At 37.1% G+C, this 19208-nt stretch overlaps 1 protein-coding gene across 1 annotated transcript in view; it reads left to right on the top strand.

Annotated features, from left to right (window-relative positions):
• Window positions 1-2052: 2052 nt before the first annotated feature.
• Window positions 2053-19208, top strand: part of igf2r (insulin-like growth factor 2 receptor) — a 48703-nt gene continuing 31547 nt past the window's right edge. Inside the window, 8 exon segments of the mRNA XM_085132599.1 lie at window positions 2053-2289; window positions 4071-4210; window positions 12529-12647; window positions 15795-15893; window positions 16273-16405; window positions 17612-17723; window positions 18051-18159; window positions 18349-18508. Of these exon segments, the coding sequence (XP_084988725.1) occupies window positions 2156-2289; window positions 4071-4210; window positions 12529-12647; window positions 15795-15893; window positions 16273-16405; window positions 17612-17723; window positions 18051-18159; window positions 18349-18508 (1006 nt within the window). The 5' untranslated portion in view covers window positions 2053-2155.

Genomic DNA, 19208 nt, shown 5'->3' with positions numbered 1-19208 from the left:
CATGTGTTCACCTTTTTGTCCACCTGTGACTCACCTGTAAATCTGCTGTCCAATAAAATCCAAATAAACAAGAACTACTTTTAAAGGACCCTCGTAGCTCTTCAACTCTTCTTCATATATATTCTGGAGATCTATGACTGCTTAAATGATTTTTTTTAAATGAATACTGGAAGAGAAAGTATTTTTAAATAAATGACTGCTGTGCAGCAGTGGTGGCGTGGTTAGCACTGTTGGCTCACAGCAAGAAGGTCCTGGGTTTGAATACACTGGCTAAAGTATTTCATGTTTGTGTGGCGTCTCTCCACTTTCTCCCATAATGCAAAGATGTGCCTAGGTTGGGTTGCTGTAACAATAACAGCATTAAATACCTCAGATTGCTTAGCTGGCTCTGAACCAAGGTTGTCAAACACAGGGACCTGAACCAGCTTGCAAACAAATGTAATTTGGATATCTTTGCAAAGGTGAATATTTTTGGATTTCATTATATCTTCATTGTTTATTTCCTCCAAATCACAGGCCTGAATTATTGCTAATTTTATAGCCTTATTACTGACAGAGGCAGTGCCCACAGCCTGGTATACTAAACTAACAAATAACAGATTAAATGTGATCAACTGAAAGTTTATTACTTTGTAAACAAGTAAGTCTGACACCTTTCCCAGTTTCGTTGCTCGAGCATGACCACAAGATGGCGCAAAATGAAAACCTGGAGAAGCTTATTTAATTGTATTTAATGTATTTTGGTCCTGAACTGCAGTTTAGTCACAGCTATGTTTGCTATCAGACTGAAGGATGTCTCACAGTAGAATCCTCTAATAAATGTTGTCAATGTTTCACGGGTGGAAGGTTAGAAGTCAATGAAGCGACTTCAGAACAGGATTGACCTGTAAGACAAACTTCAGGGCTAAATACTTCGAGTCAACCTCTTGGATATGTGTCATGAGAAATGTCGCATTCATGTAATGTCGGACATACACTGACGTATTTGTAACTAGAAAAATTCAACTTGTTTATTCTGTCACTTGGAGAATCACAAGAGTGATAAAATCTTTTCTTGTTGTTAATTCATTTTTTAATCAATAGTGATGCATTGAGGTGCCTAACATAAGTAGGTTTGATAGGTACATAAGTTTGATAGGTACAATAGCTCAAGTCTTGATTGTGTGACATGGGTTTTTTGTTAGTGAGTAGCACTGTGTTGTAAATTTGTTCTGTTGTGTATTTTCTTGATTAACTGAAAAAGCCCAATTACAGTTTGTTTACATAGAACTAAAGCCCAACAGTCGTCTCAAGTCATCAAAGACAAATGCAAATATTAGCAATTAACTATGGTTTAGAGTTTGTGAAGTTTGAAGTGATGACTTGGAAAAGAATCTGGTTCAGCACAGCGCAAAACAGTTACAATAATAACAGATGGTTAAAAAAAGATGTGTGATTTTTAGTTTATAGTCGTTTATTGCATGTGGGATTAAAATATATATCAATAAAACAACATCAGTAAGACATGTAATTTTTAGAATTTGTTGGACATCAATAAAAATATTTCAACATTTTAAAAAATAACAATTTTTAAAAATCCATATAATGTCTTACGCTTTAACACAAAAAATCATGAAAATGAAAGAAGAGTTAACATGACTGCTGTTACTGTTAATGCTACTTGTTGCTAGTTTCCACATTCATAAATGTAAATTTACAATTACTTTCTTGCTATATGTCCTCACGAATGATCATTTTCTCGTTATTTTGTTTGTCCTTTTCTGTTTGACACATTGCTTTTGTTTCTATTGTTTGTTGGTTTGTTTGATTTGTTTTGTTTGTTTGTTTTTATTTGTAACCTTTCCTAATGGTTCTCTTGTGTATTGGCTTGCATGTTCTTCTGTGGCCACCTGTTGTGAAGAAGTAGCCAAAAATGTTTTATTACCCCTGGCTTACATCACACTTGACACTTTTACACTTTAACTTTTTCACGCGTTTTCAGATGTCAGATATTTCTCACAGACCGCGAACGCCCCTTCAGTCACCATCATGAGAGTCATGTGATGTCCTGTCATGTGATGAAGTCACTTCCTACTGATTTGGTGAGGAGCAGAGACACTCTGCTGTATCATGTCGTCTTAGTTAGGCTCCACAGACGTTACCCGGTACAGTAACCATGATGTTTGGGTATAAATGTTCTCGCTTCGAGCCTCTGAAGCTGGCTCTGTGGTTCGCGGCCTTTCTAGGCTGTTTGTTGGTTCGGTCCAGAACGACGGAGAACAACAGCCCGTGGTACCAGGACCTCTGCAGGTAACAACACACACACACACACCTTCGGGGGGTACAAACACTGCAGCTGCTGACAGATTAACAGCGTTAAAGGTGCAGCCGTTGTCTTCTCGTGTACACACATCGTCTAAATAAACTGAATAGAGAAATATGTCTACTAATACTTATTTCCAGTCATAGGTGTGTTTTTTTTCTTATTTAGCAAACAGCCTAAATAAGTTTGAATCGGCTAGCAAACCAGTACAGCTGAATCAGACTACCCCTGAAACTTACATAACGTCGATGCTAGTTAGTTTTTCTTGTTCATCGAGGAAAAAAGTGAAGCTTAGCTATAAATGCCGAAACGTGCACAAAATTGTCGTGCTTAATTGGGGAATGTTAAACCTTAGCAACGTTGCGTTTTTCTCACAGAGCAGCGGCGTATTTATATAAATAAACACACCGGAAGAGAATAACAACATAAATATGGGAGTTAAAATAAAGTCAGCGTTGTCCTTCTTTAGTGGAGCGCTGTCTCAGTAGCTGCTGTTCAAATATTGACTCAGCAATAAAGCGCAAATGATAACCCGGTGACTCAACGCTTAGGTTCAGCCTGGGTTAATATTACTTCCTCGATTTGGCAGCTTCTGAGGACGTTGGTTAGAAACACACATGGCTTACAGTTAACTTCTCCCTTAGTTTCGTCTGTTCCTTTACAGTCTGGTTTAGGTCAATATCCGTATTGATAAATGTGGGATTACTCCTTACGTTCAGAGAACACGGTGTATTTTTGTATTTTGTATGTTTTACAACACCTGTTTTATTAGAAAAACATATAATATCACACAATACCATATCACGTTGTACCTAACAGGGGGAAAATAATGATGCTAATGATTAATTCTTATTTTAATAAAAGTGAAAACGACAAGAACATTTCTGAACTGTTGGAATTTTTAGTATACAACCATTAAATACTGTCCTCACTTCTGTGTCATAAAAAGATTACTTCAGTATTAGTTAAAAATGAGAAGTGAAACCTTGGGTGTGTGTGTGTAAGACTTGCACATGTGTTTTCCACACTCACTGAAATGTGGGGTTTTTAAAAATTATTTTATGACCACCTCGTTTCTTATCTGTTTTTAATCCCAGTTGGTTTAATCTCACTTAACTCAGATTAGTCCATTTTGTTTATTGTTATTGTTACATTTGTTTGTTAAAGAAAAGAATGCCTTAAATTTAAGTTTTAGGTATTTAGAGAAAGGCATCAATTATTTTCTGCCAAGGATTGAAGTGGTAAATTTAGAAGAAGATAATTTAAAACTCGAAGGCACATTTGTATTTCTTGTTTTGTCAAATCAGAAGTCCAAGCTTCAAATTTATTTAAAGGTTGCGTGATGGAAAAAGCTGAAAAATGTATATTTGCAAAGCACGAATCTTAATTTTTACATAAACGCTGTACTTCTGTGAACCACTAGATATTTTAAACTGTCATTTATATGTCAGTGTGTTTTTGCTATACAGATGAGTGTGATTTATTTTATAGGAGAAATAAGTAAAAGAACACGAGTGACAGTATAAATTTTTAAAGATTCATTTCCCATTTGTTCATTGTAGTAACTATTTTTGACTGTTGATAGAGGTAAAAATCCTTTTAACAATTTTCAAAAACATTTACAGCCCAAAACAATGACTTATCTTTATAGTAGCAGTGGAAATGATAGTCATTTGTTGTCCCAGACTGTAATTTTGTGGGGTCGGGGCCAACAAGCTCATTTCCTGGGTATCTATTTGCTTATTGTCTTCTATTCCTTGTCTTGCAGATATAAATGGGAGGCAATAGATCAAGATAATAAAGTGAGATATACACTTAAGCTCTGTGACTCTTCACCACCAACCAGCTGTGGAGCTGACACTGCCATGTGTTTACGAAACTTCACAACCAACAAAGAGCAGTCTGTTGGTGAGTTTTCTGTCTGCCTTGTTCTTTATGTGGGTTATAGTGCCCACCAACCTGCCCACTCTTTGTTAGCTGTTCCTCCTCTTGCTGTCCCATCATGCTGAAGAATAACCGTTCTGCACAAATCATGATTCTGGTGCAGAGGGTAAAATGCTCAGTTCAGTTTTTTTTAAACCTGTCACTATCATCTTAAGCCTGAGATCCAGTATTAGTATCCATACAAAACACAATCATCATAGCAGCAATAACCAGTCTCTAGTCGGGGCAAGTCGACCAAGTGTTGATTAGTAGTTAGCTTAAGTCAACCTGGCTTCGTGTTACTAACTTTCTACATACACAGCAGACTAACCACAGTGATCAACTTCTCTTTGATTTTCTTGTTGAATGGACAGGCAGTCATCTCACTCTCTTGGGTTATTTTCATGACTTTAGCTGATTAGCTGGCACTTGAAAAGTTTTTCATGCCAAACACTGCCAACTAAGCAAAACAAAAAATTCACAATTCAGTTTGGGTGATGCACGATGTCATCCCCATTGAAAGTGGACGAGAGATGCCAATTTAAAGCCTGAAATGCATAATCCTGCATATGTTGCTCATCAAAAAAATGGATGACCTCTACCATACATTAAGATATGCTCCTAAAATCATAGATTTGCTGGAGCGATGCGGTTAACTAATTTAAAGTAGAGAAGATGAGACCTACGTGCCTGTATCAGGACACCTGTCAGCCACAGCAGCCATGGCTTTAAAGCTTTAAGAAGATCCAGAAGTTATTCCCTATCTATATGGATAGACCGTAAAGATGCTTTTTAGTGCCGTTAGGTTGGGTATACAGCTTGATGGCTGTTGGCTTTTGAGGTTTTTGCCCAGAGGATTTTGAAAACTCTCAACAGCAAAAAGGGTGGAAGATGCTTCATGTAGTAGAAAGCTAACACAAACAGTCTACTTCTTGAGTCAGACTGTTCTCACTACAACCTACTGAGACAGACATCCGCCCACCACTGGTCTGGTTTTATTTGGGATCCTTTCAACAATAGTGTAAAGTGCCCTGGGATGACTTATCTTATTATTTGGCTCTATATAAACAGCACTGAATTGATGTCAGTAGGACAGCGTGTTGAATCACAAATCAGCCAGGCATGGCAGCATCCAGATGGCTCATTATAGTAGTATAGTGCTAGTAATATAGAAACTCAGTATGTTGTCTTCAGCGTGAATACAGTGCAATATTCGTGGTAGTACTACAGCAAGACGCTACGTTAAGTAACTTTGGCTGTTCTGAGAGAGATGTTTAATGTGTGGCCAGTGATATTACATGTGTGTGTGTATGTGTGTGTGCGTGTGCTTGGCTAGGAGTTAAAGGAAATGAGTTAATCTAATTCCTGCTAATTTGAGAGTTGAGTTTTAGGCGTTAGCTATAGGCTTGTATGGAAAAACAAACAGGTTACTGCTGACTGAAAATCCTCATTAGTTGGTGTCCTGCGCACATTCAAGCATCTTATTACTGTAAAAAGGATTTTATCTTACAATCATTATGGTCTGTTTGCAAGCATGTTGTTAGCTGTGTCTCATGACAGTCACACGGCAGAGTGCTTTACAGATCGTTAATGGCAGTGTGGGGAAAACGTGTACATCCTGTGGATGCTAAATATTATATTTTAAGCACAATTTGGTAATATGTGCACTCATCATGTGGTTTGTGTCTGAATGAAGCATGAAACTGGACTTTGTCTTGAACCTTGAACTCCTGCTTAAAGGCAAATGTTTTGTAGAGAAAAGTGTGTCTTCTGTAGAACTGATCTTTGTTTTGTTTTTTTGGTCCAGAATCCTAATATAACACGTGTCTTTACAGGGTCAAAATTGTGAAAAGTCAGAGGGGAGGAAAGTGTTGTATTTATGTACTTTCCTAGTTAAATTTACCCTTTTTAATTTTCATATTTATTTCCTATCTTATTCATAGCCTTTTCTTTTTTCTTTAGGTCACGAGCAGTTGTGTAAGCATTTCACTGCATATCGTACTGTGTATGTGACAAATAGAATTTGAATTTGTACTTATTTAAAAAAAACTTTTCCTCATACGAATTATTTGCTAACTACAGCTTGCCTATATAGGTAGCCTGTTAATGTGTTTATGATTTATTATTATTTATTGTCGGTGTAATGTTGATGCCAGCTGTTCCCAAATGTGAGACTGCAGTGGCTCATTTCAAAGTCTGAAAACTTGCTGTGGCCTACCTAAACATTTAGTCACTAAACAATCTTTACACAAACTTCACTGATTCCCTTTGATCCTCTAAAGATTTAATGGTTTCCATCACTTTACTTCTAGCCTCAGCACTGTGCCATTTCACTGCTAATGAAAGATGTAAGAAAAGTTCAGGAACAAAAAATAGTTGAAAGTGGAGAAATTATTATAATTATTACTTTTTTCATTCTGCTTCAATTTTAATGTCAATATTTCATGTTAATTAAACTTGAATGTTAAAGGTAGTTATGAAAGTCTACTTATTGCTAATAATGTCTCATGATCCATCTGCAGTGCAGTCAAAACCTGCACTTTGTAAGAATATACGAGTCTGTTTAAAAAATTAGATAAGAGGGACACTAGAGGATGCTATCAAACAGAGCAACGCCAAAGGTTAAATACTGTTTACATATTAAAATGCCAGAATGAAACCCTCCTTTCACATAGTGCCATTTGCTCATCTGTGACATTTAACTTCCATAAACTGAAAATACAATAGTTCATCATGCTGTGAAGCGAATAAATTAATGCATAAACAGGCAGCTACAGCATATTCTGCATGGCGTTGTCTCTATTGTCGCAGGAGCACTGATGGAGAATATGGCTTGAATATACTTTGGATTTTCCTTTCAATCATTTTTTTCCCTACAAGATGTCACAAAACGGTTTATAAATGCTCTTTAAAATGTGCAGTATTATGTTTGAATATATTCAAATCGCGTATAATTACTTTTCTGTTGATAGTGTCAAAGTGTTTAAAAAAAAAAGACTCATAATTACATAATTTTGAGTATAAATTTTTAATACTTTTGGAAGAGAGACCTTATTAGGTTTAGAAGGTGCATATATTATTGCACTTTATTGTTTCGTAGGATGACAAGTGAGAACATTAGTGCTGTTTTTCTTGTGGAAAATTTCAGTGTTGTTGCTGACAGCAGGGGTTACAGTGCTAATTGTCTTTCAGAGCTTCATCAGAGATCCCGTCTCTGTGCTGATCGGTCTGCTGATGCTGCCGATGCTGTGTGTCAGCAACATCCACAAACAGCATCTGTCTTTAAAGGCCTCTTGTGTCTCAGTGTCTTTATTCATTGTCCCCCAAATTGTTTGAGGGGTCCATCGTCTTTCTGCAATTCAGCCGAGCGAGTGGCTCTCAAACTTTTTCTGTCATGGTTTGTTTTTGGAAACAAAGAAAACTCTTTGTCTCAGGACCTGCAAAATTAAGTTAAATAGAACTGGTGTAATCAAATGAAGACATCAAATCTATAAACTAGTCAAATAAGAATTACTATGGAATTAATCTGATGATTGATGGCTTTATTAACCAAAAGTGCCTGTCAGGTCTTTTAAATGTGGTTCTTTGTTAGTTCTTCTAACCATTTAAAAAGTGACATTGGGCTCTCAGAACTTGTAAGGTGATAAATCAAAACAAAAAGAAGTGTTATGAAAACTATTAGATCCCATAAACTAGACATTTAGCAGAACAACACCTCTTTTTAGCTAAAAATGTTTTTAGTCTTTTAAAATGCCAGAATTTGACTTTCTTTTTTTCGATTATTTGATAATGAACTGAATATGTTTGTTTGGAGTAGTTCTTGGCCAAAATAAAACACTTCACCAGAGTAAATCATGAGCCACTAGAATTCATCACAGACCTTGTCGACCATTGTCTGTGTTATGCTCTGGTCTGCTTTGCTTTTCTGTTCTACTCCACTCCGCCACTGGTATTTTCCTGTTTACAGAACAAGTCTATTGTTCCTTTTACAGTCCAGGAAGTATTCCTTCTGTCCTTCTGTTGAGAGGGGGAAATGGTTTGGTACTCCTTCTTAGAATTGATTCCAAAGTCAAGCTCAAGGAGTTGAACTTGTTTTCTGTGTTCTGGCCCAACACATCAGCTATTTTGATTCAAGATGATAACGATGATGTGAGATGAGACAATTTATCTTAAAAATTGTGAAGTTGTAGAAAAAGTGGAGATCTCAATAAATCAAAATCTAATATGATACAAAAGCTTGAATCTAAAATGAATGTAAGTATTACAGGCTGAGGTGGTAACGATTTCCTTTATCTGTGACTAAGATGTTGGAGAAAGTGTTCAGTTGTATGGTCATTAAGTGGTGTTGAGGACCATCTGGACCCATTTATTATCCTCCTCCATTCACACTGCCACAGTTGTTGGGATGAGCTTTGCATCAGCTGACGGAGGAATCCAAACGGTGTGTTGATTCAAACAGCAGCAGCAGCAATGACAAATTCCCTCAGCGAGTCACATGGATGCATTTCTTCAGCTTCAGTATTCAGGCCACAAATGTTTCTTTGCAGTAACATATCCATGACGGCACCACGTTTCAATCACAACTAGTGCAGTCTTGCCACATTCCATCTTACCGCTCAGATTAATGTCCCAGTCCACCAGAGAAGCCCTGAAGCCATGTTTCATTACACTGTATGAGTGTGGCATTGCCTCTTTGCAGTGGTCCACAAAAGGCATCAAACTGGACTCGGGGTGTTGTTTAAGGCTTAATAAGCACCCTGAGAGATGCCTCATATTCCCCATGATGATCACTGAAACTTGTCCAGCATCGAAACCCCGTCATTGGCTGAGTAGCTCTTCGGGGAATAGTAAAGAAACTTCATTGCCAAGAACATGAGGGGAAAAAAAAGCATTAGCATACTCGTAATACTCAACTTTATATGACTTACAAAACAAAGCGTTTCCATTTCACCTTTGTATAAAAAAACAATAAGCAGTTAATTTTAACTTCATCAGGAAGTAAAGTTATAAAAAAAAAGCAATGGGAGCTGCTGCCACAGGCTGTAACTCAGCAGATATGTGAAAGTAAATCTCAGACAAGACGTGTTTTGTCTTAATATCTTCACTTCATGTTTGACAAGTGTCACTTCTTTCCTTCTTAAAAATCCTCTAATTGATGAGAGGATTGAGATGGCATAAACTGCTGTTTATGCCATCTCAATGAATCTTGCAAACAGGCCTTATTAGCGTGAATGCTCTCTTTCTTCTTTATTGTTCCCACATCAATCAGATTCATTCAGCTTTGGTTGTGCTCCACTTTTTTTTTCTCCCTGTGAAACAGGGCCGTCTGGGAGGAGGAATGCCCAACTGTTTAGAAACCACTAATAAAAGGGTTTGTTTGGACTAGGTGACCAATGTGCTGCTTCCATCATCGTTCATTAACAGACACGTTCGTGTTGCATTTGCACCTTTAATAAAGGGTTAATTAACACATGGTATTTAAAACCAGTTCTTTTCACTGAAATATTTAAATGAGATATTTATTTAATAATTCGCATCTTTATAGCCACTGTCGCTGATATGATGACATAAGCTCGCGGTGATTGTTTGAGGATTTTTCTCAACCTCAGTTATATCCCTGCCTTTGATTTTTGTCCGAGACCTTTCTGGCTGCCAGACAGATTTATTTCAGTCCCACAACAACAACTTGTCCTGCAGTCTGAGGTCATGACCTTCCTCTGGTGACAAATTGGTGTATGGTACTGCTCGTCTGACTCCTGAGTGCATCTTTGGCCTGCATTTCCAGCTTATTTCATTAGATTGTCTTCATTAAGCTTTAGTTATTTTTCTTATGAGGAAGCTCCCACATGTAAAGTGAAAAAAGACAAGCATGGAAAACAAGAAGTGCTGATCAGCTGAGCTGAAGTTTAATCGCATCAGCTGATTTATCACGTGACCCAGGAACACATCATCAGGCATTCACACTTACTAACACAGACATGACTCAGGCTTCCTCTCCCCCTCCTTCTCTCTTGTGCTGTTTACTGCCTGCTCGAGCCTTTGTCCATGCTATCTGGTTGACTGTGCTCAGAAACCACACACTGTTCTCTCACACACTTTGACATTCTCGTCTCCTATACTTCCTGATATCAAAATCTTTGGAGCAATGACCGCTTCCTCCACTCTATAAGAGGAAAGTAGCTCTTAGGCTGATCCTAGGGTTTCACTGTCTTTTACTATTGTGTTTGCAAGGCTTTCAGCTTCTATGTGTTCAATGTCATCTAAAAGACTGTGGAAAAGACTACCAAGAGAAATTTCCTGATACTTTGCAGAGAGGTAGACCATGGACAAATAAAAATAAATAAATAAATAAATCTGATTATTACAGTAAACTACAAGGAGAAAACATTGCTAATTTTGTTGCTTTTCAAAATATGTGAACATTAATTTTCTTACAGCCAGCTTCTAAGCAGCATTTGAGCTCATCTAATCAAATTATGTAGATACATGTCTGTTAAATCCATACATGCTGCATACTAGGGGTGGGGGAAAAAATCGATACTGTGTAGTATCGTGATATTTTGTTTGCTAATAATGTATCGATAAAGGGACAGCAGAAATCGATATTTTGTTACAAAAAAGGTTTTTGTGCTCTGACTTCAGAGCATGTTGATCATTTTTCTGAGCAAGAATCCTGACATTCCTTCACTGTCCAAATGTGTTTAACTTTTTTTTGGCAGCAATAAACATGACAGTTTACTTATTTTAATTTAAGACATGTTTTATTTTAATTAAGTTTAAAACTTTTTTATTTAATGTAAAATTATATTTTGTTTTAATTTACTTTCAAATTCTTCAGTTGCTGAATGGGCTGCATAGTTTTCATAAATTGCATAGTTCAGAATAGCTATAATTGTACCAGATGGTTGCATTCAGTTAAGTTGGACTAGATTGTAATACAAACCGTTCAGTTTATAAAACTGACTGAAATGAGAGATAGACTGAGCGTGAGACTTTGATACTAGATTAAATGAATATTGATAAAGTTTACCTTTATGTACAGAATCTGAATATCGCAAAATATAAAAAAAAAATCGCAATAATATCGTATCGTGGGATGTATGGTGATTCCCACCTCTACTGCATACTGAATTTCATTGCTTCTTATCTATGTTGTGCCAGCTGCTAAAGAACAACAGATAACCACTGTAACTGAATATTACAGGCAGGGACATGAGCCGTGTTTCAGCCAAGTTCAGTAGTTTGAAGACCTGCAGTAGCTGTCATTGTTAGTAGGTCACATGGTTGTTTAGTTACACTCCTTTATTGTGTTCTCGTGATAGTAGTCTTATCAGAGAGTTCAGAGATCACGCTTTAATATGTCGCATCTAATGAAAACCTGTAAACCAACTAAACTAAACCAATAAAAAAGTGTAAAGCAACTTATTAAACCAGAGGAAGTAAAGGAAACAGAAGTCCTGGAAGGCAAAAATGAGGAACAATAATCATTATGTCTTGATTGTTTTATTTTAGTAATTGATGGAAGCTACAAGTGTTGCTAAATTTCAAAATTAGATTGATTGCCCTAAACTCAAATGATCAATCAAACACACACAGATCATCACTGAGGTCTTTGGTTGTTTGATCCAGATTCTCTTTTTGAAGCTACACAGCATTTTTCAGCTTGTAACATTTTATTATCTTAGCTTTTCGTCTGCCTGACTTGCGGTGAGTTTATTTAACAGGCTGAGTCTTAAATCAAGTCAAATTCTTAACATGCACAAGACTTCCCACTGCTGCCAGTTTTCTGTTATGTAGTGCTTTGAAATGATTAATGACCGTGTACAGACACCAGAGTCAAAATGTTAAGGTACAGAGCCGTCTGGTGATTTGGAAATGAGATGCAGAGTTTACATTGACCTGCTGGGTCAGTGGATGTTGGAGGGCAACAACATTATTCTGGCAAACTGTCTCAGTGACTGTTCGGGATGAATGGCCTGAGAACGAGAGCCTGTGTATGTATGTTTGTTGTACCAACTGAACGATCTTTGTCATACCTTTATTAGATAAATGTTTTCGTGCTGGCAAGCTCAGTGATCTTTATGTGATCGGTCCACATAAAGTTAAATGAATTTGCATTGATCTAAAGGAAAGCTAACTACCATTTCTGATGTTAAAATGAATCACCACTCAGACTTAAAGGTTTCTCTGACCTGTTGTTATATTATGTAATTTAGGGTTTAATGAGTTTCAGTCATTTAACTCTTTACATGCATGTTATTATTTTGTAATGACTGTTTTCTTTGTCTTTGCCAAATGTACAGGTGACCTTTCGCTGCAGAAGCTCTCTGACACTGTGCTGGATTTCAACAGCACTCAAACTTGTCCTGGAAGCAACAACAAGATTCAGACCAGCATCAGCTTCCAGTGTGGGAAAACCATGGTAAGACTGACAATCAGTAAAATATACCAAATATTCTTAGATGGATGATTACCTGTTGTTCAATAGCTGCATTTGTGGGAATGCACAGAAAATATCAAACTAACTGTTCGATGTTCTGTATGAATTTCCTTTGTCCACTAACACCTGGTGTGTGCTGACGTGTTGTGCAGCAGCTGTATCTCAGTCTCTGCAATTGTTCAGCCACTGATGTGCTGCAGTAACATTAGATGCTTTTGACATAGTTTAGTCACATTGTGTGTTATATACATGGGTCAGAATGGAAGCATAGCATACTAGAGAGGTTCTGAATAATAAATCTTACTTGCAGCATGAATCATGGTGTCCACCAATTAGCATGTGAACTACTATTTTGAAGCCTTGGCTTCATCTTTATGGACACCTCTTTTCTTTTTTCATCTCTCGCTCGCTTTTTAACCTTTATGAACGATAAAGGGAGAAAGCAGAGCTCCCGGTGTAAGGAAAGCTACACGCAACCAGTACCCTTTTGCTATGACAGAACATTGCTAATCACACTGCCACCTTGGCACATGCGCCTTTTTTTAGGAGAGAGAATTCACCATATTTGGACAAGTTGAGTGTTAAGTTTTAGCTTTAACACTAGTTTATCCATACACTTCCATACACAATGCTGATTAGTGCATGGAAATAACATACAAGTAAGCTAAAGCATTTAACTTAAAGAAATTCCCAAATGGTCTGAAAAATGTAGTAATCCATATTATTAGACAGATGTTGTTGTTGTTGTAATTATTATTATTATTATTATTATTATTATTATTATTATCATCATTATAAGAGGATACATGGATGGATGGATCAAAGGACATTCTGTGTTGGCATTCTGTTGTTGCTCTTTTAATCCAAACATCATTAGTAAAACATAACATTAATCTTTAATAGCTGTGTGATGCATAGGAAGGTGGACATGATCTGTCCAGACTCTGTATTTGAATCAGGTTTTACACATGTCATTTTCAGCTCATATGTTCGAGGGCTTTCAGCAGGGGAGTCTGTGGACTTAGCACTTGACATTGACATCATTATTTAGCCCCCAAAGGTTGCTGCTGTGCAGAGTGATTGCACAAATGATGGGTAATCCATTAGAGGAGGTAGGACATTTGTGATATTGTGATATTTGATTTTATGTAATTGTTCCTAACGGCAGATTTTGTCAGTTGACACAGAGAGAGGGAAACATGTTTTGGAAGATTATCTGTATTTTACAAACAGTGCAGCTCACCTATTCAAACAGACTTTAGAAATATGTTTATAACAGGAAGACAAGTACAATCCACAAATGAATTTGAGGTTAATTACCTTATTTATTCTAAAATTAAGATGCACAGAAGATGAAGTTTATTGCGTGTTATTGCTGACACTTCCGATGTCTTTTGGATACAAAGTATTAAACATCCTGTTTTTCAACACAGGAAGTTAAATGGCGCTCTGTTGTTTCATCAGGTATTTGTGTCTGTGTTGAGAAATGTGCAAAAGACAAAAAACCAAAACCCTAAGTTAATTTATTGAAAGTGAAACAAACATTTGGAAGTCGCTTTTGCTAAAACCAAACGTAACAACTCTAAGATGATGATTGTTGGATTCCTGTCGCTGCTTGTCAGTGAATCTGTAACTGGAAATGATGTAGAATAATGACAGATACCTCATAATGTGATCCTGCTCACTGCGTTGTGTGTATCTGTGGTTTTGATGGGGTGGGTGAGTGGTGGGTTGAAGTATCATTTCCTGTCGAGAAACAAAGAGGAGTTTTCTGTTTCAGAGTGTATGACGGGGAGAAATAAAAGTGGCTTCCACAATTTTTAGGGCAAATCACTAAATGCTGAAAAGAAGAAGTGATGACAGCAAAATGCAGATTATACTAGAAGTTATCTTAACAGAACTGTGCCTTGTTTCAGACATGTTGCAAAAGAGTTTCAAAAAACCGAGCGCTTTAACATATGTCATTATCTTTAAATATGTTATTCCTATATTTACTTTGTTGTTGTAGTTTACCCCTCCTTTTTAAGTCAGGTCTAAATGGTAATGTTATAGATGTTATAGTTAAATCCTCAATCTCTATTTTTATCAGTACATTTAGGAAAATAAATAAAGGTTATTGGGCTAGACGTTAATCCTTGATGTGTTTATTATTAATCACTTTTGGAATTTTCTAGCAAACAAATTATGTTCCTGTTTCCCTTTACTGTCATATGCCCAATATAAATATGTCTTTAAAGTTTTTAATTTTACCTCTTTTATTACTACTTTTTATTGTTATTTATTGCTGTCTGAACGGGTCTCTCCTGTAAATGAGAAGCTGAGTCTCAATGGGATTACCTGTTTAATAAAGGTTAAGGTTGCAATGTTCAGCATTGGCTTGAGGGTCAGTGAAATGGAGTGACGTCTTGTGAAGCATTCAGAGATGTCCTTTCAGTCCACTAAAAGGACTGTGCTAGAGTAGCACTGCACAATTCACAGCTCAAAATAATCCTGGTTCATCCAATACTTAGTTCACACCTGTTAATTCATCCATTGTCTCCAACAATTTTAACTCTTTACCTTTCTTCAAACCAGCCAAACAGTGCCTGTGTGGGGGTATCAGCTCACCTAAGGTGGCCCTATTAAGAATATCTGCTCTCATGTCACACAGCTGTAGGCTGGCATTATTTGTACATGCACTGATCTTTTATGTCGTCATTTGAAATTTTAAGCATTTGTAATATTAGAATACACAATTATGACAGTAAAGTAAAAGGGATTAATGGGAGAAAATGTTGTTGTTTTTGACTCTGTAAAACAGCAGCTAAAATGTGGAGAATACCTGGAATTTAAAAAAACAATGCTGCTGTCAAAGAGTTTTTGAGAAACTCTGAAGCAGCAGCAGGCTGTGGTTGTGTTTGTTTGAGGCTCCACACTTAGAAGTTTGCTCCCCCCCTACAATATAACTACAACAAAGGTTAATACTCTGTATTTCTCTGTGATAATGGAAACAATGACGCATTCGGCATCTTAAATGCTTAAATCTTTGATGTCATGGACGATGATGTGCCGTATACTTTAGCATGCATTCATCACCTGTGTCAACATGAAACTACCTTTCTTACTCATGTTCCTGTCTTTGTTCTGCAGGGGACTCCAGAGTTTGTGACCGTGTCTCAGTGCGTGCATTACTTTGAGTGGAAGACCTACGCTGTGTGCAAGAAAGACAAATTCAAGCCACATAAAGAGGTGCGGTGGAGCATTTGATGGGGTTGCTGACTCATTCAACAGACTTCTACATTTATAAGAAAGAAGGAATGATATCTTCACTGCGATTAAACACAATGAGCTGAAGAGGAAATGGAAAGCTGTATAACCATATTCCATCACTGCAAAGATGTTTACAGCGTTTATCTGTGCAGAAAATGGGTCACATGTTGTGACAGTGGTCCTGTTAATGTGGAAACATTTGAAAAAATGTGTGAAATGAATTTGTTCATGAAAATGTGCAAAGTTTGTGGTAACACAACAGTAAAACTGTTGGGGGGGGGCTTTTTTGTGAATGCAGCATAAAGTGGTGCACGAATACATCTGTATTGTAGAGTTAATCCAGCTCTTCTTTGCCCAGGTGCCCTGCTACGTGTTTGACTCTGATGGGAGGAAGCATGACCTCAGTCCTCTGATAAAACTGAAAGATGGCTATCTAGTGGACGACGGCGAAGACAGCATAGACTTCTACATCAACATCTGCCGCAGTCTCAGTGAGTACTTGAAGGAAAGAAAGTGATTGGATTCTGTAATAATGAGGGTTTTTTTGTTTTGTTTTGTGTGCACAGAGCAGAAAGGGAGCCTGTTTAAAGGCCCTTCTTCTTTGTTTTCATGTATTCCCTAAATCTAGGTCCATTCCTTGAAGGTCTATAGATGGTCATTACTATAATGCGGCACAATAAAATATTGCATAGCATCGCCACATTGTATGTTAAACAAAGCAATTACTGGAAAGCAATAGAAATAGAAGCAATAGTGATGCTTTTGCAAATTAAATTTTTCAATTTAAATGTAAAATTAAAAAAAATCAAGGTGTCAAAATTAAATGTATAATTTTCAGTCATTTCATTTACATGGATTCCAGATTCCACTATTTACATGGTTTTAGCTCTGTGTTTGGCTTTGAGGGCTTGAAAAGAAGGCAGCTGGACAAAACTTCTGGTGTTAATAAGATGTTTTTTCTCTCATTAAGAGCCCGGTTCAGTTCTAAGACGACTGATGGAGACTGCCGGGTATTTAACCACTAATGGGGGAGGGCTGTCCCCTTGATTGTCTTAAAGGTGGTTAACCCACTATGAGTTGTCAAATAAGCTAAGGTGTGACTATCCTCACTGGGGCCAGAGTTCTATTGAAGACATGATTCTAAGTCTCTCACTGATGAATTTAAAAACTGACATTGACAGAATTGACAGTGCTAAACAGGCCAATCACAATGCATCCTACTGAGTGGTTGCTTGGGTTCTGTTGTGTAAAAGTTGCAGCACTGCTCACTGCATTGCGTAGCACACACTGTGTTGCCAAATTTTCCACGACATAGTCACTGTTTTTACGTTTATGCTGTTTGGTGCGGAGCAGATGGTGTAAAATACTCTTGAGGCTTTTTTCTTTTTTCCCAATGAGATCAAGCTGTTTGCTTCAGTCAAAAAACAAAACACTAACACATTGGTGAGGGTGAACCAAAGAATTGTGTTCACCAAATGACACCAGTAGTGATGTGAAAAAATGTTGCTCGGAGGAACACCAAGCTCAGTGCTGTTTAACAGCCGTTAAGCAGCTGTAAACAAAGGGGCAGGGACTTGTGACTGTTGTTTACATGCTGTCCTGCATATCGTCATCACACCGAATTGGTTTTCTAACAAGAAGAAATTTAAGAATCTTTTTTTTTTTTAAATCTCATGTTCTCCTCAATCGTCTCTCAGACCTACCAGACAAAGGCTGTACAGAGGGCTCTGCAGCCTGCCTCGTCACCCATGATGGCTCATACAACATGGGTTTTCCTACCCAGCAGCTAGAGCTAATGACTGATGACAGGTACTTTCTTCATGTTTGTTTACTTCCTGTTCAGTGTAAAAGTTATGAGAGTAATTTTAAGCTTGTTTTTGGAGCTGTCTTCTAAGTCTGGTCCTTCACGTTTAGAGTTGAAACTTGAAGTTAAATTATAATCTTGGCGCTAAGAGGCAGTATATGCAGGAATAAAAGATTATCAGAAGGTCAAGAATGTGCAGATGTGCTATAGTCATGTTTTTAAATATATGTATGTGTTGACATAACCTTTGGTAAGTTTGAACACAGGTTAAGTAAGAAAATAAGACCTTTTCTTAGTAGTTTTTCATACTTCTTGCACTTTTTCCTCTCTAGCTTGAGTTTACAGTATTCTTTAAGTGACGACTCGAATCCTCCAGCAATCTGTGGATCAAGCAAACCAGCAGTCAACATCACCTTCAGATGCCCATCAAGCAGGCATTTGGTAGGTTACGCTGCAGTCTTCATGATGAATTGTTTGTTTCACTGCTTAAAATGTATTTATACTCATTGTTATTATTGTTATTATTGTTGTTGTTTTTTTGGGAGGGGGGGTGTTTTGTTTTTGTTTTTTTTTGCACAGCTAGCAGAATGAACCTTAACCCCTAACTTTACTTAATTTTCACATTCACAGGGCAGCACTCCTACAATGATAGCTAAGCCAAACTGCCATTACGAGGTGGAGTGGGTCACTGAATACGCTTGTCACAGAGACTATCTGGAGAGCCATACCTGCAAACTGACCAGCGAACAGCACGACATCTCCATAGACCTAACTCCTCTCACTTTAGCCTGTAAGTTTTTGTTCCTCTAAAACATCTTAAACAGCTTAAACAACCTTTTATAAGTTATTCCTTATAGTTGTATGAAGAATGAAATGTCAATGGGGGAACCATTAAAATCAAATGAAAATAAAAATAAAGTAGTAGTAAACCACACTCAGCTGATGTCACGTTAACATGACGAGTTATTAGCTTTACAAATGCTGCCATGTGACAAATACATCCTTGTTCCTCAAACTGGTTTCTACAATTAGAAAAATAAGGTTGTCAAAGGACTGCTACTAAAAACAAAACTGTCAGTTGCCTTAAGGCAGCTGTTGTTTATATGAATAAAACTGAATTAAATTGAAGAAGTGTAGTGTAAAAGTAAAATAAAGCTCAAACATTGTATTTATTTTTTTGGCAGTTACACAAAACTTGTTTTACATATTTAACTGTCTCATGTTGCGGCTTTTTTTTAGGCCCATTTAGAGGAAGTGACTTTATGACTAAATGGTGTATGAACCTCCTGGTTTTGTTAGAAATGTGAAAGGTTTTTCCACTCACTGCCACAGTCCATTTGAAGTCTGTGTGCCACGATGCAGTCCGCAGTTTGGGACAAAAGGATAGTTTCAAGTGAAAAACTTAAGGAAAAATCTCATGTTTGTTTTTGTATCTCTGCCTGCTTCATTTTTTGGTGTGACTGTATAAACATTTTTCTTGTTCTTTAAAT

Source organism: Neolamprologus multifasciatus, chromosome 15 (genome assembly GCF_963576455.1).
Source record: "Neolamprologus multifasciatus chromosome 15, fNeoMul1.2, whole genome shotgun sequence".
NCBI lineage: Eukaryota > Metazoa > Chordata > Actinopteri > Cichliformes > Cichlidae > Neolamprologus > Neolamprologus multifasciatus.
This window is presented reverse-complemented; position numbering and strand designations above follow the sequence as displayed.